General features: G+C 56.6%; 9 protein-coding genes and 1 non-coding gene across 10 annotated transcripts; 5 read left to right on the plus strand and 5 right to left on the minus strand.

Annotated features, from left to right (window-relative positions):
- Nucleotides 1-10: 10 nt before the first annotated feature.
- On the minus strand, nt 11-4,495 carry MFIFM68171_10348 (Urb2/Npa2 family-domain-containing protein; the record flags this gene model as incomplete). Its single annotated transcript, XM_071065767.1, has 7 exons — nt 11-804; nt 857-1,542; nt 1,587-1,744; nt 1,793-2,052; nt 2,106-2,257; nt 2,309-4,422; nt 4,475-4,495. 7 exons carry the CDS (start codon nt 4,493-4,495, stop codon nt 11-13), a joined length of 4,185 nt encoding a protein of 1,394 aa, XP_070921868.1.
- A 456-nt stretch (nt 4,496-4,951) lies between these two features.
- MIC10 (Mitochondrial inner membrane organizing system component) lies at nt 4,952-5,306 on the plus strand (the record flags this gene model as incomplete). Its single annotated transcript, XM_071065768.1, has 2 exons — nt 4,952-5,029; nt 5,109-5,306. 2 exons carry the CDS (start codon nt 4,952-4,954, stop codon nt 5,304-5,306), a joined length of 276 nt encoding a protein of 91 aa, XP_070921869.1.
- A 386-nt stretch (nt 5,307-5,692) lies between these two features.
- MFIFM68171_10350 (uncharacterized protein) lies at nt 5,693-6,544 on the minus strand (the record flags this gene model as incomplete). The annotated part of the gene is made up of 1 exon (XM_071065769.1): nt 5,693-6,544. One exon carries the CDS (start codon nt 6,542-6,544, stop codon nt 5,693-5,695), a length of 852 nt encoding a protein of 283 aa, XP_070921870.1.
- Nucleotides 6,545-7,056: 512 nt separating this feature from the next.
- Nucleotides 7,057-7,947, minus strand: MFIFM68171_10351 (uncharacterized protein; the record flags this gene model as incomplete). Its single annotated transcript, XM_071065770.1, has 4 exons — nt 7,057-7,547; nt 7,618-7,675; nt 7,735-7,835; nt 7,905-7,947. 4 exons carry the CDS (start codon nt 7,945-7,947, stop codon nt 7,057-7,059), a joined length of 693 nt encoding a protein of 230 aa, XP_070921871.1.
- Nucleotides 7,948-11,703: 3,756 nt separating this feature from the next.
- GPA1 (guanine nucleotide-binding protein subunit alpha) lies at nt 11,704-12,941 on the plus strand (the record flags this gene model as incomplete). Its single annotated transcript, XM_071065771.1, has 4 exons — nt 11,704-11,821; nt 11,886-12,228; nt 12,285-12,841; nt 12,898-12,941. The coding sequence occupies 4 exons, from the start codon at nt 11,704-11,706 to the stop codon at nt 12,939-12,941; spliced, it is 1,062 nt and encodes a 353-aa protein (XP_070921872.1).
- A 2,283-nt stretch (nt 12,942-15,224) lies between these two features.
- TSC10_1 (3-dehydrosphinganine reductase) lies at nt 15,225-16,514 on the minus strand (the record flags this gene model as incomplete). Its single annotated transcript, XM_071065772.1, has 2 exons — nt 15,225-15,598; nt 15,656-16,514. 2 exons carry the CDS (start codon nt 16,512-16,514, stop codon nt 15,225-15,227), a joined length of 1,233 nt encoding a protein of 410 aa, XP_070921873.1.
- Nucleotides 16,515-17,833: 1,319 nt separating this feature from the next.
- Nucleotides 17,834-18,994, plus strand: MFIFM68171_10354 (uncharacterized protein; the record flags this gene model as incomplete). The annotated part of the gene is made up of 1 exon (XM_071065773.1): nt 17,834-18,994. One exon carries the CDS (start codon nt 17,834-17,836, stop codon nt 18,992-18,994), a length of 1,161 nt encoding a protein of 386 aa, XP_070921874.1.
- A 398-nt stretch (nt 18,995-19,392) lies between these two features.
- On the minus strand, nt 19,393-20,582 carry TSC10_2 (3-dehydrosphinganine reductase; the record flags this gene model as incomplete). The annotated part of the gene is made up of 3 exons (XM_071065774.1): nt 19,393-20,199; nt 20,259-20,390; nt 20,457-20,582. 3 exons carry the CDS (start codon nt 20,580-20,582, stop codon nt 19,393-19,395), a joined length of 1,065 nt encoding a protein of 354 aa, XP_070921875.1.
- A 358-nt stretch (nt 20,583-20,940) lies between these two features.
- SAS10 (something about silencing protein 10) lies at nt 20,941-22,939 on the plus strand (the record flags this gene model as incomplete). Its single annotated transcript, XM_071065775.1, has 3 exons — nt 20,941-21,384; nt 21,439-22,392; nt 22,451-22,939. The coding sequence occupies 3 exons, from the start codon at nt 20,941-20,943 to the stop codon at nt 22,937-22,939; spliced, it is 1,887 nt and encodes a 628-aa protein (XP_070921876.1).
- Nucleotides 22,940-23,456: 517 nt separating this feature from the next.
- On the plus strand, nt 23,457-23,540 carry MFIFM68171_t164. The gene is given in 2 exon segments: nt 23,457-23,493; nt 23,506-23,540. It is a non-coding gene; the product is annotated as a tRNA-Gln (tRNA).
- The last annotated feature ends 85 nt before the right edge of the window (nt 23,541-23,625 follow it).

The raw sequence follows: 23,625 nt of genomic DNA on the forward strand, positions 1-23,625 counted from the left end.
GATTCCCAAATCATACCCCCGTCCACTTCCCAAACTTTTGGTACTGCTTGTACATCTCCTTGAAAATGACCCTTCCGCTCGGGTCCATAGCGTCGTTCATAATCTTGAACCCGTCCGGCGTCGTGATGTCCATGACCGAGTAGACGCCCGTCTCGAGCGCCTCCCGCACGCCGTGCGGCACCACGTGTTCGAGCTGCAGCTTGACGTACTGCATCAGCACCAGGTACATGAACTGGCCCGCGTACCGCTTGGCTCTGTCCTTTTCCGAATCGAGCCCGCTCGTCTGCGAGCGGGAAACGGACGCGACTGTGGGCTCGCAGATAAGGGTGAGGAGCCGGGAAAAGAGCTTGGCATGTTTCTCCCAGAGGGTCTGGTGCCTTGCTGCTTCTGCTTCGCTGTCAAGGGTAGCGGTGGTGGTCGAGGTGGTGGCGAGAGGTCGAGAGAGCAGCAAGCGGAGGAGAGCCTGCAGGGCTGTGATGAGGATGTGGAAGTGCCCGTCCAGCCGTTTCCTGTGGCGCTTGATCACAATCTCTACGAGCCGGCAGAGGGACGGGTAGGTGCTTGGTGAGGCGGAGATCAAGGTGCTCGATGATGCTTCTGTTGCTGAGATGGTGGCGACGCTGCTGAGGGTGAGCTCGATGTTCCACTGGGTCATGCAGATGGGGTTTCGGTCGAGGAGCAGGTGGATGATCTTCGAAGTCAGGACAAAGTGAGGAGGGGTGGTGGCTTGCTGGAGGGCATAGCAAAGTGTGCTGTGGGCATTTGCAAGGTCGAATTGGCCTGGGGAGTTGGATGGTCGCGAGCCTGGCCGGATCAGTATGCTTCGAGTAAACTCGGCTGGGAGAAGGCATCTTACCCTTAAGGTGTTGAACTAGGCGGTAGATGACTACAAGACGGCCGAGCGCTTCTTGACCATCGGGATCCTCGAGCAACTCCTTGAGATACCGAAGCTTTGTCGCCTCATCGGTAACCCCGACTACGGTATCAGTGTACCGTAGCAGAGTCGTCCTTCCGGCGGTTGTAACGGGCGAGCTGCGCGTTGGCTGCTCATCTTCTCCCGAGGACACCGGAGCCTTGAGTAGCATCTTCCCATTCAACGGCGATGAAAGCACTTCCGGAAAGTGATTCGCCAAGAACATGCGAATATCCCAGCCAATCTGGGCGCCCTCACCAACAAGTGCGTCGCTCTCCTCGAGCAGTGAAGGGGCAGTGTCAGAGAGCGCCGGCCCCACAGCTTCACCATCTAGGCCGCGCAGCGCTTCCAGGGCAACTACCGTCGCCAACTTTCCCGTATCTTGCCGCGTCTCGGACTTGACAACTGATACCCCAGTCTGGAGAAGAAGTCGTTTGATGCTGCCCAGGTCTAAGCCGTCCTCTTCAAGCTTTTTGAGAACGGGCGACGCCTGCACGGCCATGACGAAAGCTTGGAGGAGGACAATGCGTGGTACGGTGTCTGAATCTTTGCATGGACTCTGGAGAGCAGAAACAGAAGCCGTAATATAGGCTTTTTCCCGTTCCTCGACGCTCCCGATTGTCATTTGTCTGCAAGGGTTAGCCATGTCTCGCGAGGGATGTGCAGTACGTACCTTATAGTCAACACCACCAGCTGCCGCAGTAGTTGAAAGTTGCCTCTGTCCCTAGCGACATCACCTGCAGCCAGCTCTCCTTTGGAGTGGCGTTGCGAGCGGCGATGTGTCTTCCAAAGACACCGTCCTATCGATTCCAAATGAGCAAAGCTCATGCCCTACGGTATTGTCAGTGTCAAGCAAACCGCAAAGCATTGCCCGCATACCTCGTAGAAGGTCGGCCTCCGCATCAGCTTGACCATGAGACTCAGTACCGGCTTCCAATACTCCGGCCCAATGTTCTCTGGCTTGTCTGAGTCCCCTGGAAGGTGCGATACCAAGGACTTCATGGCAGCCTCCCGTTGGGTCCGGCTTAGCGCCTCGGCCGGAACGTCGAGCAGGAATTGGATGGCAACCTTGGTCGAAGGTCCCTGCCAGCCTGTCTTGGACGTGTTGATCTGCGAGATCAATGCATCGATCAACAAATCTTTGCAACATTAGCAACACATAGCTGCATCTATAAGGGCTGCCAGAGCTTACCCATGAGTTTCTGGTTATTGATGTTGCTCTCGCGCTGTAACAAGAGGCGAGACACAGCCAGAGCAGAATCGAGAGATGCCTCTTCAGCGCTAGGAGGAGTTACGAGGGAGTGCATCCCGTTGGGGATGCAGCCTTTCCTTTCCACATAAAGGCTGGCTTCATTAGCATCATCTGACGGGAAAACGGGGGACATCAAACCGTACCTCACAAGTCGAGGCGCATCCGAAAGAATCCAAGACATGTAGGTCCCTCTGCTGACAGAGTTTTGGCTATCGTTCAAGTGCAGTTGTATGGTTTCGCCATCTTTATCGAGTCTGTCGATGAAGGAGCATATCAGATTTGCTGCCTCATCTTCGTGCGAAGCACCAGGGTGATTTGCTAGCCAAGCTGCAGCGCAGCATCTAAAGGCTGAGAAGGTATCCTCGCGATCCAACGGAGATTTCCGTAGGATGCTCTTGATATCTGATTTGATTCGAGACCAGATCTGGCCGGCTTCCTCAAGTGTGGCCCTGGCGATCGCTTTCGAGGCTACTGCCCATCGGCAGACGGAGATAGTAGGCGTCTCTTTTTTAGAGTATTTTTCCGAGAAAACACCGTCGAATATCTTCATATTCGCGGCGTCAATGAACTCCTCCTGTGAAATTCCCACTGAAATAGTTTCTAAGATGTATATCCTAGCCGCGCTCTCCGCCGGCTGTGTCTGCATGGCGAGCCAGTCGAGAATATCGACGAGCTGATTCGTGCTCAGAGATGCCTGTATCAGCTTCGCTACAATGTCGACAAGCTCCTTTTGGGCCCATAAGGGCTGGAGACCGGCTTTGGGCTTGACGGGAGCAAGATACTTGAGCCAGGTCTTAATGAATGTCGATAAGTTGCGAGCCTGAGCGTAACCATCTGCGAGCAAGACAATGAACCGAGCGGCCCTCTTGAAATCTTCCGCGCTCAGAGTGTCGGGTCTCCGCGTCCTCTCTAGAACTTGCTCAAGGAGCTCTTTCCCGTCTTCCGAGACCAAGAAGACGTCTGGGTTTAGCTTCATGAGTGCGAGAAGCAAGCTCCAATCACCAGCATCTGACCTGAGAGCATAGCCATTGCAGACGGTGCGGAGACTTACGGCTGATAAAACCGTACCCCGTTCAGCCGCGATCTCCATGATGGTCCGGACCGCGGTCACACTGCTGTCACGGTTGACGTTCTTTGAAGCTCGTAAGATGGTGTCAAACACGGTTTGTATCCATGTCTCGTAGTCCTTCCTAGAGGTTTTGCCGCCCAATTCGAGGGGCAATCTGCTAACCAGGTCAAACAGAACAGGAAAAGTAGTATGAGCTGATGCACTCGACATGTCCACTGCTATCTGCACTACTTCCTGGCTTCCCCTAGTCAGGAAAGCCGCTCGCGCCGGCAGAATTAGGTTGCGTGTTAGGAAACGGCGTAAGTCCCGGGCCCAACGCTCTTGAACTACTGGATCAATGCCAAGGCGTATCTGCTGTGGAATGCCTGTCAGTCTACCAAGAAGTCTCGCACCTGTCCCGGACAGATGGGTCGCGACTTCAGAGGAATCACTAGCGCTCTGAAGGTGAAGCTCCCACAAGACGATGAAGGTAGATAACCAGGAGGATTGCTCCCTGAACTGCTCGACCTGAGACCTATCCATGGCCACACCACACATGGCGAGCCACGGTACAAGGATCTCCATGGTTTCGGCAGCAGACGACGAGAACAGCGACTTGACATGCTCGGCACCCATTCGATGAGCAGCCGTTCCATCCAACGCCTTAGTTTCGCATCGGGACAAGAGTATCCGGACGGCTTCAAAAACGGCCTCGGCGGACTGAAGACAACCGGCTACCCGCCTCTGGGCGGAGATATAAAAGCTTGAAGAGTCGGCTCTTTTCCGTTTCCTGGGATTCGCAGGGCTCTCCTGAGAAGGAGCATCGGCCATCTCAACATCCGAATCGGTCCCGTTTGTTTGCCCACCCTCCTGCTGCTGCGGCGTTGCGATGTCCTTGAGCGTCTGCTGAAGGACACCCACAAAGCGACGGTCCGCAAGCGACTTTGCCAAAGAGAAAAGCGGTATCAAGGCAAACACGGCGCCGAGAATGTCCCAAGCTCGAGGGTACCGTCGAACTCGTTCAGCATTCGCAGACGATCCGGTCATGTTCTTTAGGAGCCATCGTAGGAGCATCTCTTCGGCCGCATGAAAGCTACCTCCACGGTACCCAGAGAGCGCATCCCACACCCTTTCGAGTCGGCTCGGTATTGTCTCGACATCGCCCTGATCCAGGGCTCTGACAGCCCGGACGAGAGCCGCTTCACCGGCCTACCCATGTGGTCAGAATCCAGAGCACGGCAAATAGTGAAAGCGAGAGTACCTTAGGATAATCTGTCCCCATTGCGATTGACTGCAGGCGCTAGACTCCGAATTTCATGGTTTGCCGTTCTCCAATTCTTTTCGCCGTAGTGGTTGTTTTAGCGATTGCCCCCACGCTAACCAGAGCGCGAATCGAGAAAGCTCCCAAAAATTTCCCAAATTCTGCCGCTCCAGTCTCCATCGCCCCACAAAACTCCAGCAAAGCTCTGGGCTCACCGCCTTCGGGAGACAACGGCAACAGCCGAGCTATTAACAAGCATTCAAGCTCTTGGCACTGGCGTCTGCCCGAAACAAAATAGCTTCATTAATCGAGAGTCAACGACGGGACAATTGCTGTCTCCGCCTTCACCACACACCCGTCGCATTCACCTCCCCCCTCAATTGAGTCACTCGCTAGAGGTAGCAAGAGTCTCCAGCTCTGCAAATGCGTCACTATGCTAACCCAACCCGCAATTCCCAGGTCCGTGTCAGTTGCGCCATGGCCGAGACGACAGCTCCCTCCACGCCCTCCCGCGCTGTCGCGCGCCCCGTTAGCGAGGCGCTTCTAAACGAGAAGGTCAGCAATTCCCACCGGCTTTCGATTGCTGCAAACACTCCGTTCATGCGCTGACAATTCATATCGCCGTTGGCCACAGTGGGACCGCTGCCTCTCCAATCTGATCATCAAGTCCACTCTCGGCCTCGGTTTTGGTGTCGTCTTCTCAGTCCTGCTCTTCAAGCGGAGGGCGTGGCCTGCATTTGTCGGCGTCGGCTTCGGCGCGGGGCGGGCGTACGAGGAGTGCAACTACAGCCTGAAGCAGGCGGCGCGAGACATCAAGAAGCACCAGGCATGAGGGGTCTCGTATTCAAGGTGTAGGAAGAAGGAAGAGAAGACGGCTGGGATAACGAGCGAGCGAACGGACGTTCCCCCATCTGTCGATAACGATGTTGTGCGTGGAATTGAGAAAAGTGAGGGGGGTAGGCAGGCAGAGCCACTGTACAAACCCTGTTCAATCAGTCAAACTTAGAGGCATACCTAAAACGCCACGTTCTTGGTCTAGGTCGGACGCGGGCTGCTCAAAACAGACTATGTTGCGTGTGAGTTTTACTCAAAAGCAATACTCCTGATTCTCAGCCAAGGAGGCAGGGGGTATCCAGTCTAGCAATGGCAGTACCTTTCCAGGCAAATCACCACTTCCTCACCCCTCCCCACGTACACTACCATCTGACCTCACCCCCTTTAAACCATCCCCTCCCCCCTTCCACCTTCCCTCTCCTCCTCCCCGCGCTGCAAAGAACAAGGATACCAGCACTCCCTCTTCCTCAGCACTCGTTCCTTCTCCACTCCAAGAATCTCCCGACCGCTGGACGGATACACCTCACCGTCATCCTCGGCATGTCCACTCTCTACATCCCGCCGCAGCGACGACAGCGATGTTGCCACCTGGCTCCCCATCCCCACAAGCCCAGACCAGACCGCCACAACAACTTGGCGCAGGCTGCTCAAGACGACGCCGGCCCGGTCAGCAACGGCAACAACGGCGGCGGCGGTGGCAGCGGCGTCGATACTTCCGAACCTGCCCGTTCGGCGGGATCGTGGGAGTGGTGGCGCCCATCCCGAGATGTCCTCGTCGAGCGCCAGCGGCAGCAGCGGCTTCTTGTCCGCCCAGGACAGGGGCGGTGCGTCCGTGGCGCCGTCAAGCCCGTGGTGGTAGCCTGAGGGATGGTAGCTGTGCCGAAGGCCGCGCCTGCGGCGGCGGCGGTCAAAGGCGATGCAGAGCCACAGAGCGCAGGCTGGGAGGAGGACGAGGACGGTGCCTATCACGAGGGTGACGAGGAGGATCTCGAGGCGGCTGATTTGGGGGTTGATGGTGGCGGTGGCGGCGGGGGTGAGTTGTGGGCGGTGGGAAAAGGGGGATTGCCTGCTGTTCATGTTTTCGTTATCGTTCTCGAAGCGCTGGGTGGCGAACTCGCTGTTGGCCTTGTTGTCGCTGGTTACTTGGAGGTTCACGACGTTCTTTGGCAGATAGGGGCGCGACGGCTTGTGAGCAGTCGGCCTATATCTGCTGGAACATCCGAGAAAAACCCTCATGGCCGGGGCTGGGGGTTTATGTTACTGTACGAGGGCAATTGAAGGCTAAGGAGCCTAAGAGACTCTAGGAGGGATACTACGTCGGCGGCGTACCTTGAGCAGAAAATGTGTTGATAGAGGGAGTCCATGGAAGGTATTTCGGTTCAGTTCGCTTCAGTGGGCGCATAACTACTGCAAAGGAAGCCTGCGTAGCAGGGAAGCACAGAGTATATGTCAAGAGGCTGCATTGTGGTTTCTTTTATAAGGCGGCAGGCGGCAGGCGCCCGTGTCAAGCGGGACAGTGCGATGAGATGTCTAACTGGACTCAAAACCTGCTGCAGCACTAACCACGCAAGCAGCATCTTCCTCTTTCCTCCAACACAAACTACCCTCCAGATGACATGCCCAAGTGGCTGGTAATCCACCAACGCCCGACCAATGCCTGTTCATCCAAATGCAGCTTACACACCAACCCCGATACACATCCACCGCGTCACGCTCCTGATTCTACAGCGCAACCTCCATAATCTGTCTCACATGACAAGACAGCAGCCTCGAAGGCAATCAAAGATATCGTCCTCGTCCTCACGCTGCGGTTGCTGCTGTGGCCGGCGCTGCGGTCGGTGCTGCTGGTACTCTCTGCCCTGGTAGCCAGGAGGTTGAGCCGGGAGCGGCGGCGGAGCGTCGACGCGATCCCCTCTCAAATCAACATAGAGGCGGCCTTCATTCTCCTCGGTGGCATAATTGAGACCTAATTCCTCGCAGAGCCGCTCGACCCGCGGTTTCAACTTCTGCACACGCCCTGTCGAGTGGTTGCCTTTACCAACGATGACATGCAGATGAGTCTGACCAGTCGCCTGGGCGTGGCGTATGCGCGCCTCGAGGATGTCTTCAGCCTCCTCAACGAACTGGCCGTGGAGATCGATAGTATCCTCGGCTACCCGGCCCGGGGCGTTGTTCTCGCGGAAGATGAAGTCGGAAGCTTGTTTGTTATACTCGGCTTGTTTCTTCTGGTGGCGTTTTCCTGATCGGACGGTCAATATGATCCCAATATCCAGTCTTGCCCCAAATTAATGTGCCATGGTATAGCTTACCTTCATCCGAAAGAGCCTTGGCTTCGGCACGGTCACCGCGCTCATATGCTTCATGCGCCTACGGTCAGAGCGAGTTTAGTGAGTATGTCTTGCGAAGTGACAAAAGGCAAGCCATACACGGTCGAAGCATGATCGCTTCTTGTCACCCTCACTCCGCGCGAGATCGCGCAGGCGGTCATACTCGGCTTCTACGTCTTCGCTGGTTCTGTGGTTGAAGGCTGTTCACGGGGAATGCATCAGGCGCCTACAGCGTCACATTATGGGCGGTCAAGGGGTGAATATCATACCGCGCCCGCCGAGGTCAGCCATTCGGATAGCCGACGACGCCATGGCGGTGGGACGGGGCCTAAAACAAGCAAGGGAGAAACTGCCGAAAGTAAGAGACGCGACCCCAAAGGAGGTGTTGGGCGGTGTGTATCATGAGCAGGGAGACGCGATCGCTGTGGGCCCTGGTTTAGTGCCCAGCCACCTAACGGCGCCGAGCGTGCCCTACAAATTCCAGGGCCGAATACAGGCCAATACATTTTCTGCGCAACCCTCTTTCAGCAGATTTCACAGCCGCTCGAAAACGCTGTGCTCGTCGCCGATCGAACCCTCCAGTGCTATCGATTAATTGGGTTGTCAGCCGGGGGATCTTCTCGACGAGAACAGGGCTCTCATGGCCCGTGCCATCTCTTATGCTAAGCATTGATCTGACAAGTAAGAAAAAGGAGTGGCTTCTTGTGACACTTGACGGGTTGGTTCTCCAGCAGATTTCCAGACCCCCTTTTCTTTGTGCCTCTTCCTTCCTGCCACCCGCTGCAACCCCAATCGTCCCATCACAGCTGGCCGAAGGCGATGCTACCCTGGCTTCTAGAACATTTCTTGTTTTATCCTAGCGCGGGCCGGCGCCAAGCGAGGAGGAGGGGGGGGCACGCTGCAATCAATCCCTGTGCGACACCAGCTCGGCATCAGCAATCTGGCTAACTTCATGATGCATCAGAACAGAAAGGGCCTGCAACGGCTAGTCGCATGTCGTTTGTGCGAGACAGTTAAACGGACCGCCTTCGCTTGATGTTTCGAGATGAAGCGCTGGTAGGCAGACAAACACTGCGCTCTCTAGATATTGTAATCGCGGTGGAAAAAAAAACCTTGTGGTGCGGTAAGCAAACACACACCGAGCGGACGAAACGGCACGGACGGCAGCGCCGGGATCTCGTCAGCAACCGAAGTCGATAGGCTGAGTTGCATTTTGCGCAATTGCGGGAGAGGGGTGAGGCGCGACACAGGAGACGGGGGTGTCTGCTCCACGATCACACCCTCCATCACCGTCCCATGCCTTGAAACCCCAAGTCATTCGTGCTCGTCGCTCCCACCCCGGTAACTCTTTTTTTCTCCCAGGCACAAGGAACAAATGTGGGGATTCTGCTGGGTTAAGGGTTACTCCACCACAGACTCCATGGCGGGTATGGATTTCATTACCATCCCACCAATAATCCATTGTCAGAGCAAAGCTTGGGAAGCTAGCCTGCTGGGGACGCGAAATTACTTTCAATCACAAAGAGGGTCCAGAGTTTGAGAAACGGTAGATCCGTTTTCGGCGGCAAAGGCTGCGTGGCGCGTCTGGCAAAGACGTCAGCTAGGTGAGTAATTCGTATAAGCGATTGCTGGGTCATTGCCGTCCGCAGGACTGCGCGGCTATCGAAGAGTTTGCGACCCTATTGCGGTCGTCCGCAACTTCAACGTTCGCTTGATCGGCTGTCTGCCGTCGATCACATGGGCCGCGCCGCCAAGGATCGTAACGGAGAATAATATCCAATTCATGTTTGCCGTGGAGGATCATGAATACTTATAGTAACATCGCGGGCGGCAGTCGACGAGTCCTGACAGAGACTCTGTCAGTTGGCGGCAGGAGATGGAGACTGCCATCCTGCCAAAAAGTCAGCAAACCACAACCGCATCGTAACTCTTGCATCATTGGTTGAGCAGCGTCGATTGCGCCGCCTGCCTTCGCATGGCAGCAGATGGCCCGGCTAATTATGGTGTCGTTTCAAAGGGCGCATGAACCGGCGGGCTCCGTGTTTGGCGCACAGATGACGATTCGAAAACGGGTTTTCCAGAAGCAAAAGAAGGCCGATCCAACCGCCATGGCGGGTAGACACGCATGAAACCCAGGGGCACAGGCTGCGTTGCAGTCGCTCAAACGGGCTGGTCTGCAACTTGCATATATGTACAGAACACTGCGCGTCCGAGACGGAGCCAGTTCAGCGTCGGTCAAGTCCGGCGGCTTAAACAGCCAAATCCTTTATGGTTCTGCCAATGACTCTATGATCCAGGTAGGACGAGACGGGGCAGCCCGTGGTTCCGGCCGGGGTCGGTGCGATGCTGCCGTATGGCCTTGTTGAAGTTCGACGGAGCCAGGGATCCACCGGCTCCATCAAACTGAGGGTTGGGGGGCCGCCAAGGCGCTCGCCTATTGCATCCCCCGGGATAGCATCATCGGACTTTAGCGGTGGATACGTATAGCAATGTGTCTCGTGGCAATCATGGAAAGGGGGATGTGTCGTGGGCGTGTATGGCGTGCAGGTGGCTCTGCCACAAACATGGCGGATCTGGGGCCTGGGATTCGAGGCTCAGAAGGCAGGGACAGACGTCGTAAATCGGCATCGATCAACAGACCACACCGGCAACTCTGCAGCGACCGTCACCCGCTTGCTTCCCAGCGCTGAGGTCGCTGATCGCGCGTCTAAGTGGCAGCTGAGTGAGGCTGCTCGGCGGGGTTGGGAAGGATCCATGTCCGGGACTCGGCAGGCCTGGTGACGTTGATCCTCTCATGAGCTCGCCAGCAGCGCTGATCAGCAGGGGCGTTTCTGATGCTTCGCTCGGCAGACAATAGAGGAGCGGACTCGGCGTCCGTCTCATCGTCTGGGAACGAACGTTCGGTGTTGCGGGGCGAAGGTCGGAAAGGCAGCGGTCGACGCAACTGGACCTAACGGCAATATAACTTATGTGACTAGCTTTTGACAGTGATGGGGTTGGCTCCCACCTTTTTAACTCCCGATAGCCCGATAATCCCATTACTTTGTCTTAATAAGAGCCGTCCTCACTAGCGCCGGCGCCACTGGGGTTCTGGTGTTGCCAGGGTGGATTGGACGGAGGGACCATGCTCTTTCAGGAAGCCTTCTGTTCTCGTGTTGTTTTTTTCGGCGCAACAGGCCAATTCGGATGCCGGCGCCACAGCCTGTCCTGGCGTTGTTCAGCCTCGTCACGTCTGCATCTGATTTGCTAGGTTTGAGTGTAGATTGTTGAGCCAGCGGCACGAAAAGCCATGGTCTCAGGGCGCCGCCAGGGGGTGTCACTTTTGCCTTGCTGCTCTGGAGAGCCATGTCCGGGACCCTGGCCACTTACGGATCTTGGTTGCCCCACTTATCATGCGGGCTGCGAAAGAATGATTCGCCAGTGGGTGCAGGGCCACTGCCTCCCCCGAAATTCAGCGTGCATTGGCTTCGCGTTTCTCACATTAACAGTACCAGCCCTCCCACTCCTCTCCCTTCCCTCAACCTCCCGGTTCACACCCTCCAACGACCAGAGAGCAGCAAGGCCAAAACCTTCCTGTTTTCCACCCTTGGCGACCAGTGTTCCTGTCGTCGCGAAGAACCGTTAACCTCACTGAAGGTTTTGTTTTCTTCGTCATTCCTTCCGCTTCGCTCTTAGATTGCGGGTTGATTGAAGGCCGGGAAGCCTGAGCCACCAAGAGTGAGTGAATCCTGTGGACCAAGCACCACCACCCCCTCCATCCTCCCGCGACCCAGGCATCCGAAATACGTCGCGAGTTTGGATTTCCCTTGTTCTCGTGTCGATTCTGAGTCGGTTGGCTCGCGCAACACCAAGACTTTTCCCAACGTCCCGGGTCGCTGGCCCGTCGCAACGGGCCGCAGGAGGCTCCCGCAGAAGCGCCTGCGGGCCGTGGGGTTGCAGCCGCGAGGCATTGACCGCGACCCAAGTCAGCTAACTTGAGCTGCTCATCAACGCAGAACCCTTTAAATACCCTCGCTCGATCAATTATACGCTCTCTATCGTTGTTTTTACATTCGACAGCTCGCCAAGATGGGTTGCGGAATGAGTACGGAGGAGAAGGAGGGCAAGGCCCGGAACGAGGAGATCGAGAACCAGCTGAAGAGGGACCGCATGCAACAGCGCAATGAGATCAAAATGTTGCTTCTGGGTATGTCGACATGCCTTCCGCCCCGGCGAAGCCTCGTCGGCCTGGATCTAACAACGCGACACAGGTGCTGGCGAATCCGGAAAGTCAACAATTCTCAAGCAGATGAAGCTCATCCACGAGGGCGGTTACTCACGCGACGAGCGGGAATCGTTCAAGGAGATCATTTTCAGCAACACGGTCCAGTCGATGCGTGTCATTCTTGAGGCGATGGAGTCGCTGGAGCTGCCCCTGGCTGACGCCCGGATGGAGTACCACGTTCAGACCATCTTCATGCAACCAGCGCAGATTGAGGGTGATGTGCTACCGCCCGAGGTCGGCAATGCCATTGAGACGCTGTGGAGGGATGCTGGTGTCCAGAGCTGCTTCAAGCGGTCAAGGGAATACCAGTTGAACGACTCGGCGAGATAGTATGTTGCGTTGCCGTGCCCAGTTCCGTGGTGGCCGCTGCTAACCTTTGCCCTAGCTACTTTGACAACATCGCGCGTATCGCCGCGCCCGATTACATGCCCAACGACCAGGATGTCCTGCGGTCGCGTGTCAAGACGACGGGTATCACGGAGACAACCTTCATCATCGGGGAACTCACGTACCGGATGTTCGATGTTGGTGGTCAGCGATCGGAGCGGAAGAAGTGGATCCACTGCTTCGAGAACGTCACGACGATCCTGTTCCTGGTCGCCATCTCCGAGTACGACCAGTTGCTGTTCGAAGACGAGACGGTCAACCGCATGCAGGAGGCGCTCACCCTTTTCGACTCGATCTGCAATTCGAGGTGGTTCATCAAGACATCAATCATCCTCTTCCTCAACAAGATCGATCGGTTCAAGGAGAAGCTGCCCGTCAGCCCGATGAAGACCTACTTCCCTGACTACGAGGGTGGCGATGACTATGGTGCGGCCTGCGACTACATTCTCAACCGGTTCGTCAGCCTGAACCAGCACGACAGCAAGCAGATCTACACACACTTCACATGTGCGACCGACACAACACAAATCCGCTTCGTCATGGCTGCTGTGAATGGTAAGCCACACTAGCTTATTGTCGGACGCATTTCCATATGCTGACTATGTGTTTAGATATTATCATCCAGGAGAACCTCCGTCTCTGCGGTCTGATCTGAGCGAAACGCGACGCTCAGAGCGTTTCGATCCATCGCCCATGGTACACAAATCTCGAATATACCCCATTCCGGGCTGCACAAGTGAATTGGCGGATATGATGGCCCTCCGTCCCTTCCGGTGCACCCGGGTCCTACCCACCTACCTCAGCACCCCTAGCCAGATCATGACCCGAGTCGGAATTGTACCGCCGACTTGGAGATGATAAGACGGAAACGAGAGCCGTATTATATCGAGTGAAGTGAGGGAGGGGGAGGATAAATATCTTGTTTAATTACGAAAGTCTCGCTGCTGATATTTCCTGGTTCCTGTATGATCCTTTTTTTTCTTTCTTAGGTTTCCCTCCCTTCTGTTTTTGCATTTATTATTAGTCAAGGCGGCATGCATGACATCATACTGCCCTCCCCCCCAACCGAATGCTGGATGAACATGGCGTGAACTGAACCCTTTTATGTTTTGCGATTTGACATGAGGGGAACCGGTTAAAGGGGAAAGCAAGCGGGGTTGACGAGGGGATGTTGGGGATGCGGTCGTGCGATGTGTGTCTTGTTGAATGACAGGGGAGCTAGGAGGGGAGGGAAGCGGGCAGGCATATACCAGTGTTAGGGGTTTCTCTTCTCGTTTTATTTTGTTTTCTCTAATCTCCCTAAAAACGTTCTATTTTTGTTTTTTTTCCGGTTCTTGATCCCCTTTTGCTTTTTACTGTTCGATTTGCTTTAATCACGGAGCACGGCGGGTTTGCAAACACCGGATACTGGGGTGTCTATCATTGATCATCAAATGAACCATGGTCAATTCTACTACCTTGCATTATACCTCTGTAGCAGATCCTGGCGAACAAGGCCTTGAACAACGGTTCGAGCACCCGTCTCCAAGTTGCCGCCTGTGGCGAGGGGCACCTAGTGGCGAAGAAAAAGCGAATGGGGTTGCTTGCCTAGTCGGTGTCCTGACTGACATGCATGCGTACCTGGTCCGCCGCTAACCAGTTGAACTTTCGCGTCACACCCGGTATAACACGCACAACGTGACTGCGAAGGGAGTGGGATCTACGTAGCTTCTGCGCAGGTTGGAGAAGGAAGAGATGATCAAGCTTATGTTGCGTTTTAAGGTTGGCATTAAGAATCAGTCGTTAGGTTACGGTTGATCAGCCCGATCTGGGTATTACCCGTCTAACGGGAACGTTGACACCGGATGGCATGTCAATGATCGACCGGGTGCGGACTAGTGGCCCTAGCAGCCTTGCGCATATTTATCCCGCCCATTATCCCGGCTGGTAATTTGGTGTCCGAGGGTGCTATTCCTGTGTAGGTGGCAATAGGTGTATGTTTCACCCGGCTGTCTGGGATAGGACCCCTGATCTCCAAAGGGTATTATTGTTTGAATTCAAGGCGTCTGCTTGCCCGCTTTGTTCCCAGGGCATTTGAATCATGGACCGATTGTGCTACTCTTGTGGAGAGCAAGGGGAGCCGAGGGTTTAGGCTTACTTAGTAACGCTAGACCTGATGCTGAGAATTCGGGCGGTGCTTCTTGAGCAGGTGCTGCTCTAAACTGGAAGACGCAGTATGAGTGTTGGAACTGAGGCTTGGAAAGGCAAAGCTCGGTTACCAATCACGCATATATCACGGGAAGCAGAAATAGGGTCCAGACTCATAATACTCTTCCATTCATCAATTCCTTACGCTGATTGATGGAACCATATCCACTTTCTTCCTTGACCTACAAACAAACAAAATCAGAGGGCGCCTGTGCCTCGCGGCGTCCGTGGCAGATTCGTCGTCCATTCCCAACTCTCCTCCCAATACGCATATCATCCCACAACCAATGAAAAATGAAAACAGGCCAGTGATGGGACAGTGAATAATATTACTAAGGTAATCAAGCATTCTGCAAGTCCAGGCAGAGAAACGGGGCGCCCTAGGCGAGAGAGGCAGCGTGTGCCGCAAAGAGAGGGGGAGGGGGCTTAGAAAATGACGGGGTATCGCTTTGCATCCATGCTAGAAGAAATCGTCACGTGAGCTTCTAGCTCACGTATGGAGGAAAGAGGATAGTAAAAGTAGTGGTAGATGTTTCTCGCCACGCGAACGGTGACGCAAGAAGTGTCGGTGCAGACGGCCCGGTGTCCTGTTCCCTGTTACGGTCTGGTTGCTAAGTTGGCTAAAAGGGAAAGCCTCTCGCCGGGATTTCCAGCGCCGCTGGCGAGCGAGCCCGCCCCGACAAGAGTCATCGGCCGCTCGGTGTGTGCGGATCCAAGATGGATGGAGAGGGTGCACGTGAAGGTGGCAGGCCTAAGAACCCGCCTCATCACCCATCCCCTGCTGGCACTGGAGCGGACCGCCTGGCGGTTCTTGGTTGCCGACCATCTCTTCGTACTCGGCAATCTGCAGTGCTAGCTGCTTTGCGGTGATGTCAATCATGATGAGCTGACGAGTAGCCTTGTCGGCTGCCCGGACCTCGCCCATAGCCCGGCTCAGCATTTGCTGGAACATGGGGTTGGTGGCCAACAACGGCCCACCGTGGCTAACACTCCCCATCGCGGCGCCGTGAGACTGGAGAAGCGGGTGGGGAGCTTGGAATCGATAGGCAGGGTCAGCAGCGAGGCCAGCAGCGCCGGCTGGCATGATGGCTGGGTGCTGGGGGACGGCCTGGGGATTACGTGTCTCTGCGGGGACAGGGTCAGAAGAAGTTCAGTGCTTTCCAACCCGGGACTTAGACCTACCGTGGAAGCTACACCTCGCGCCGCTGGCATTGAACCAGCAATTGGCACAACTGCCGCACATCTGACCGTCGACAACAATGCAGCTGGTCCAAGGGCCGTGGCCCTTGTGGCAGTTCTTGCAAGGGACACGTGCTGGCTCGCCGGCAATGTGGGCAAACAATGCCTCGACGTTGCTCCGCCGCGCCAAGTTGAGAGACTGTTCTGGCCGGCGCTGCTGGGCGAGGCGATGACCGGGTTCGCGTGCCAGTCTCTTGGCAAGAGCACTCTCCACATTGAGGTCGCTGTATCCAGACTGTCTGGCGAGTTCTTCGGTCGTTTTGATCATGGACGGTTCCATCGGCTGGTGGCCGGCTTGCATCTGCTGCGGGGCGCCCATCTGCGCGGGGGGCTGGTGTTGATGCTGGTGGGCGTGGGCTAGGCCCTGCTGCGTGTCCTGCGGCTGGTCCTGGATGGGCTGGGGCATGGCGCCGCCGAAGCTGTTTGCGCCGCCGTTGGGGATCATGTTGGCCGCTGTGAGGTCGACATGGGGTGCGAGACCGGATGTGGCGCCCGTGGGATCCTGCTCGAGGTCGGCGTCGGCCTCGGCTTCGCCATGGGCATCCTCGGTCAGGTCGGTGTCCATGGCGGCAGCGGCAGCGGCAGCGGCAGCGTACTCCTCAGCTCCCATCCTAACGTCGTCGAAAACAGATGCCGCGGCGGCCGCGGTGGCGTCGTTCTTGAGTTCCTCGACAAGCGAGTGGGCGTCGTGGGCAGCCAGTTGCGCTGCAGCCTGACGCGCGGGGCGACCGCGTGTCGGGGCGGCCGGCTTTGTCACCTTGCTCGGTCGGCCTCGCTGGGAGCGGACGACGGACGATTTCATGCTCGTGCCCGCCGAAACGAAATAAATCCCCAAGAGTCGGTTGCTTCGTCGGGAGGGATCGTTGGTGGATGAGCAGCTGTCATCAGCTGTAAGGCGAGTATTTTTGGGACGTTGAGGTTGAAGGAGAGCTGAGCAGGAAGGAGGCGCTGGCCGCCAGGCGGAGAATTTTGTGCGATTGCCCAATCACACAAGCTTGTTAAATGAGCAGGCCCTGTGCGCCGCACCATTTGGGGTCAGTGCTTCTGCCCTGGTCTCTTGGACTCAGCAGTGCTCTCGCCTCTTGCAACACGTGAAACTCCAAATCCATGATATCCCTTGCTGCCGCGGGCTTTCATACCTCTTGTCTCTCAGGCTTTACAGCCAGTGACTTGTTTGTGGGTGCAGAGTCACACCTCGTTTTCTGCAACAGGTAATCGCCGGTAACTACCGCAGCTCTTACCAAGCCACCTGCCTGCAGTTGTGTGCGATTTTGTTCAACCTGTCGTCAACTCTACCTACATCTTGCCGCCACCCAAAACATGGCATTCCACACGTCAACCGATACAAACTCTGAACCAGCTGTTGTATTCACCGCTCACTGAAATGCTGTTCAACTCATCGACAACCCAGCCAATAGATGAGACCTGGTCACCCGGATTTACCAGGGTTAACAGAGTCACGAATGCGACAAGTTCCTCATGCGTGTTCCACAAGCCCGGCCGGTACTCTTTAGAAGCGGATAAGGTGACCCATGAGGCCGAGATCGGTAGACGGTTTTGGAAGGAGTCAGCAGCTTGCAAGCCCGGCCGGCCTTTGCCTATCCTGCTGCCCTTGCTTGTAGCTCCAATCAGCTCTACCAGCCCCCAGAGCCTGACTGCAAACCCATCAATCACCTGGCTCCAGACAAGCCCTGGGCCCGACGATCGGTACCTCTTTAAATATATGTGCCCAGGTGATAAGGTAGGCAATGGCGCTCCGGGCACTGTACGGAACCGCCCCGTATGTACAGTACTGTATATAAATAGGGGCTCGGTCAGCGATAGGGCTTAGTGTCATCCAATGTGCACGTGGGTCTCTGCTGCAGTCACTTACACACAACACCCCCACTGCTTTGTAGTCGCATTCATACCCGACTGCTATGGTCTCTCTGTACTTTTTCAAGATGCAGCATCTTGCTCGGATGGGTAGGTCCCGATTGTGCTACGTCCCACGTTGGACAAACCTGGTAGGGCCGGGTTGATACCTCTCCTCTCCTCGCTATTAAGCCGTCCCTAACATCCGATGTCTCCCCCCCCCCTTTTCCATTTCCCCTGGCAAATTCATGTACGTACAAATCCAAGATGTCAGTGACAATTCATCCCTCATCCCGGACGCCGGAGCCGGCACGCCTCTCCGGCTACACCCACGCTACATCCGCAGAACAACTCTTAGCCAGTATAACCACCGACGACGACGTCGACGGCAACCCCAGAACTAGGTTACGTCCCCATAAGGAGCTCATACAGTCCTCCTTTCCCACCCTCTCCCGCACCACGTCGACCACCTACGCCGCCAAAAACGGCCTCATCTTTTCCTGCCTCGAAGCCTACAACAACCACCACAACCTCGTCCTCCGCCCTGATGACGTCTGGCTCGCCATCTTAACCCAGCTAAGCATCTACATCAACGCCAATGCCTCCACTCTCCGGTCTCTCCTACTACACAGCCCGCCCACCGGCGCCCAGACCGACAAGAAGGAGCTCCACATCGAGACGCCGCTCTCCCCCAGCACCGACCACGGCGCCATCGCAGGGCAGATGGCCGCCCTCCTCGCCGGCGAGCTCGCCGACCCCGCCCTGCTCGAGGACTTTGTCCTCCCGTCCTTCTCCACCACCCTCGCCGCCGACACCGCCGCCGCGTGCGTCGCCCTCCTCGGCACCATGCACAAGTACTTTGTCTACTCGTGGGGCACGCGCTGCGGCATCCCCGCGGTGCGCCTGCTGGGCGCGCCCGGCGACTGGGCCGCCCTCTCCGCCCGCTGCGCCTCCTACCTGGGCGCGGGCCGGCTCGGCGCCGGCGCCGAGAGGTGGTATCGCGAGGCGCTGCGGCCCGTGCTGGACGGCTTCGAGGAGAGCTTCCGGGACCCGCGCGGCGAGCGCGCGAGGCTGTTCTGGCGGGGCGTCGTGGACCGGGAGGAGCCCAACGGGAGCGGCAAGGTGGCGTACTCGGGCTGGGTCACGGCGTTTGCGTGGTGGGATGAGGAAGGCGCCTGCTTGCGCGACGCCCACCCGGCCGGGTTGGAGAGGGGCCAGGTGCCCATGGGGTTTGTGAAGGTGCCGGTTCGGTTAGTGGAGGATGGGTTCGGGAGGCAGGCGGAGATGGTCGCTGGGTCGGTGGGGATGCGGGTTAGGAGGTGGGAGGAGGGGAAGGAGGGGGAGGAAGGGGATGGCGGGTATGCGAGGGGACTGGATGGCTACGATACCATACAACCGGAGTCAGGGTGGTTTATATACTTTGTTTGAAGCTGAGTTGCTCTAGGAGATTCGACGGCGGTCAAAATGAAATCAAATGCGGGTATCAAAGGGCAGCTTATGAATCTTTCCGCGGGCAGTTTGAATCTACAGCGCTATGCTTTTTTTGTGGGGGACAACTGTTCGTGTTACAATTGCCTCCTCAGGCAACGGCGGTAGTTCTTAATGTCGTCCCAGTTTGGTTGCTCCACACAGGGTGTGTGCTCGCTCTCAAAAATCCATTAAATGGAGACGCGAGCAGGTTATTGCAGGCCGGTGTAGAACGAGATACTCTGGAGGACCCGATAGTTCTACACAATCTTTACTTGACTATACATTACACCGTCTCAATCCCGGGACGGGCATTACCAGCTTCCCTTTCGTGCAGACGCACCTCTTCCTCTGACAACTCACGCCGTCCTGGTACTCTTCGCTGGATGGCCGTGTTTCCGTGCCCAGGCCACCACCTGCGAATTCATCGTCTTGAGCACAAAAAAGTAAATCACTGGCACAATCCACCCGAGCAGCGTGTCGAAAAGCCAGTTGTTCCTCGGCGAACCGCCCAAGATGCCACATCTCATCAGATTCCCCAAAAACGATGCGGTAACGTAGTACTCGCCCTTCTCCAACCCAGCAATCGCCCTCCTCGCGACCGTGTCCGGCGTCTCTGGCGGGTCGTCCTTCTCCAACTCGAGCGTGATCCCTGGCTTGGTCTGGTTCTCCCTCTCTAGCCCGGGGCTCGTAATGGTAGCCGGATACACCACATGCACCTTGACCGGATTGTCGGGATACAGATTCAGCTCCATGGCCAGGGTATCCGCCAGGCCACGCAGCGCCCACTTAGAGGGCGTGTAGGGCCCGTAGCCGGCGATGGCGAACAGCGCCAATACCGACGCCGTGAAGATGATGTGCTTCGGCTCGGCGGCACCCCCGGGGTTGCTGCTCTCTGGGCTGGTCCACTCGCGCAGGATGGCGCGCGACATCTCGGCCGACCCGAAAAAGTTGACGTCCATGTTGCGCCGCGCGGCGGCCAGGGCGTCGTCGTCGCCCGCCCAGAGCATCGGCGTCGACATGCCCGCGATGCACCACACAATGTCCGGGGCGCCGCCGCCGTTCCAGGCGATGGCTTCGGCAATTACGCGCGCGGCGTAGTCGTGCTCCGAGACATCGGCGGATATGTAGGTGAAGCGTTGGGTCGAGGGCGACTTGGCGGCCGCCTATGGGAAGGGAGTGTGAGTGGCTGAACACAGTTAAGAAGGTTCAGATGGCGGCTTACCTTGACGTCAGCAAGGGCTTCCTCGAGACGGCCGACATTCCGTGAGACGAGAATGAGGTTGGCGCCTTTGGCTGCAAGCTGGATGGCTGCGCTGCGGCCCATGCCCTCGGAGGCCCCGGTGATGAGGACCGTCTGTGATCAATGAGTTAACGGTATGTTGCGCGTGTTTGGGGATGAGATTCAGGAGACAAGACGTACCCGGCCCTCGACGGGCATCTGGTTCTTTCTGTTGAATAATCCCATGCCTGTAATTAGGGCAAGTATGGCGCCTAACGCGGCGGTAGCAATTGGCAAGGAGATACCGGACCTCTGCAGGATCTCCATGAGCGACAGGTGTTGCTCAGTGAGAGCTTCAGTGTTGCCATTGAAAGTTGTCGTGAAACAGGGGTTAGATGCGAGCTGCAAGCTGCAGTCCGAGGTGCGGTGGATCCTGCACATCAACAGGGTCCACCAAGCGGCGGGAAAGGTGGGGCTGGGACCAACCCACAGGGGGCAGTCGGTGAGCATCGAGCAGCCAGGAAAAAAAAAATTCTGCCACTGGATGGCGCTGAAGCTTCAGCAGTGATAACCCCACTCTCGGCCGTAACACGCCATAGCCGGACAGTGTCTGTTTCCCGACAACGGACCATCGTCAATTTTATTTGCCTACATCGACGAGTCCAGCGCCGCAGGATTACCAAAGATGGCCAAAAAGAGAAAGGTCTCCCGCAAGTCGGAGCCCAGCGGACCGCGAGAAATAGATGCGAAAGACGCTCGCCTCACCATCAGGACCTACGAAGACGTCGCCAATTCCGAGGACGAGTACTACGACAACCAGGACCGCATTGACTTCGATGACGATGACGAGCCGCGCTCAAAGCGCCTCAAGAGGCAGGAAAGGGAGGAGGCTTTTCTGGAAGTGTCGGACGAGGAGGTCTTCGAGGAGGACGATTCGGATGAGAGTGAGGAAGAAGACCACGCACTGCCGAGGAGTAAAGGAGGCAAGAAGTCTGTGACGCGCGGCGAGGATGCGTCCGAAGGGGAAGAGCAAGCAGGCGGGGAAGAAGAGGGCGACGAGGGCTGGTGGGGTTCTTCGAAGAAGGAGTATTATAATGCGGATAATATCGAGACGGAGGCCGATGCCCTGGTAGGTTGTTATGGCTTAGGACTTGGGAGGATTACGAGCTGATATGCATTGCAGGAAGAAGAGGCAGAGGCGCGGCGTCTCCAGGCCAAGAAGTTGGCCAAGATGCAGGAAGCCGACTTTGCCTTTGACGAGGGCGAGTGGCTAGCCCCTAAAGAACAGACAGCGGAGGATAAAGAAGTCGTGACAGAGGTCTTGAAGGAGGTCGAGGTGACTGAGGACATGGGACCCGAGGAAAGACAAAAGCTCCTGCAAGCTCGGTATCCAGAGTTTGACTACCTGGTGGACGAATTCAGAGAACTACGGCCACTCCTCGCCACATTACAGAAAGAGGCCGAAGGGAAACCGGCCAGGTCGCTGGAGGTGATCAAATCTTGGCTCCTAGGGTGTTATGTTGCATCGTTGGCCAGCTACTTTGCGATCCTTACGTCTCCTTCGCGCGACGGTGACGGCTCAGCGGCAACGTTGAGCCCGTCGGAGCTCCGAGACCACGAGGTCATGGAGACTCTAGTGGAGTGCCGCGAAGCCTGGCTGAAAGTCCAGCAGCTCAGGCCAGCCAAAACAGCTCGCTCAAGCACCGGCATGCTCTCGCCCCCCGAGGATGAGGATCTGGAGATGCTCGATGCCGTACCGCCGCCGAAGAAGGAAAAGACAAAGGAGAAGCTCTCCAAGGCAGAGATCAAGGCTAGCCAGAAGAAGGCGGCAGAGGCGGCTAGGAAGGCGAAGGCGGTTGAGCAGTCTCTGGCGGACTTATCTACGCTGCTCAAGAGCACCAAGAAGGCCAGCAAGGCAGCCACGGCGCCTACCGCTTCTGCTGATGTCGACGTGGACGATAACCGGTCTGACTTTGGCGAAGAGGAGGCCCTCGACGCCCGCACAGCAGCTGACAAGGCTCGTCGCAAGAAGAGCCTGAAGTTCTACACTTCGCAGATCGTCCAGAAGGCCAATCGCCGTGCTGGTGCTGGCCACGATGCCGGCGGTGACATGGATATTCCGTACCGCGAGCGACTCGTAAGTTACCGTCCCCCGGTCACGCATCACAAAGTTATCTCGCTGACTCTATCAACAGAGGGACCGCCAAGCCCGTTTGAATGCTGAGGCAGAGCGGCGCGGCAAGAAGGGCAGCAAGTTCGGCGCCGACCTGGGCGCCGACGACAGCGACGGCAACGATGCTGCCGTAGCCAAGCAGGTCCGCGGCGATGAGGACGAGTACTACGACATGGTGGCGCAGAAGGCACAGAAGAAGCGCGAGGACAAGGCGGCGCGGTACGAGGCGCTGGCGCAGGCCCGCAAGGGCGACCGCGTCGTAGAGACGGAGCAGCTGGGGCCTGACGGAAAGCGGCAGATCACGTACCAAATCCAAAAGAACAAGGGGTTGACCCCCCACCGGAAGAAGGAGGTGCGCAACCCGCGCGTCAAGAAGCGTATGAAGTTCGAGGAGAAGCAGAAGAAGCTGCGGAGCGTCAAGGCTGTGTACAAGGGCGGCGAAGGCCCCGGAGGATACCAGGGAGAGACGTCGGGTATCAAAACGGGGCTCATCAAGAGCGTCAAGTTATAGATTGGTGGTTATGGGGCAGAATACATATCGCAGCCCCTGGCTACCTGGACGCGGCCAAGTTGTCCTTGCATTTCATGTGCTTCTGGAAGTAAAGCATTCTAACCATCTCGTCTGCAATCATCTCTACGTAAGTAATCCGTATGCCCGGGTTCCAGCCCTCTTTCTTGAGTTATTGCTTAGAGCTGCTGCACTCGAAAATGCAGCCTTCGTCCTTTCCATCATTCGCAACCTACCGTGTCCGAGGTTTTACAATCCCCCCTCGCTTTCTCAACGTTCTGTCAGACAACCATCCACACGCTTCCGGAATGGAAGCCAAATGAGGAATTAACTGACCACGGCGAGCTTGAAAGACTTTGAGATAAGCCAGCGGTTTGATGAGACTTCATCAAAGCAAAGATCGCACTAGACGTGGTTGTGCAGACGTATTCCACAATCGTTGTGGGCATGCGTTGGGGCGAGGGTGAGGTAAGCCTTTCATAAAGCGCTGCAGCGGTTCTCCTTGTAAGAAAGGTCAAATGGTTCTATAGTGTAGCGGTTATCACTCCGGATTCTGATTGTTCAGAGCATTCCGGCAACCCCGGTTCGATTCCGGGTAGGACCTCTTTTCTTTTCCCTTTTTTTGCTAAATCTTCCAGCTGGGATTTGTCTATGATGTGGAGAATAATACATCTGGCTGACCCTAGCTT

Source organism: Madurella fahalii, assembly GCF_045866475.1.
Source record: "Madurella fahalii IFM 68171 DNA, scaffold_6, whole genome shotgun sequence".
Classification (NCBI taxonomy): Eukaryota; Fungi; Ascomycota; class Sordariomycetes; order Sordariales; genus Madurella; species Madurella fahalii.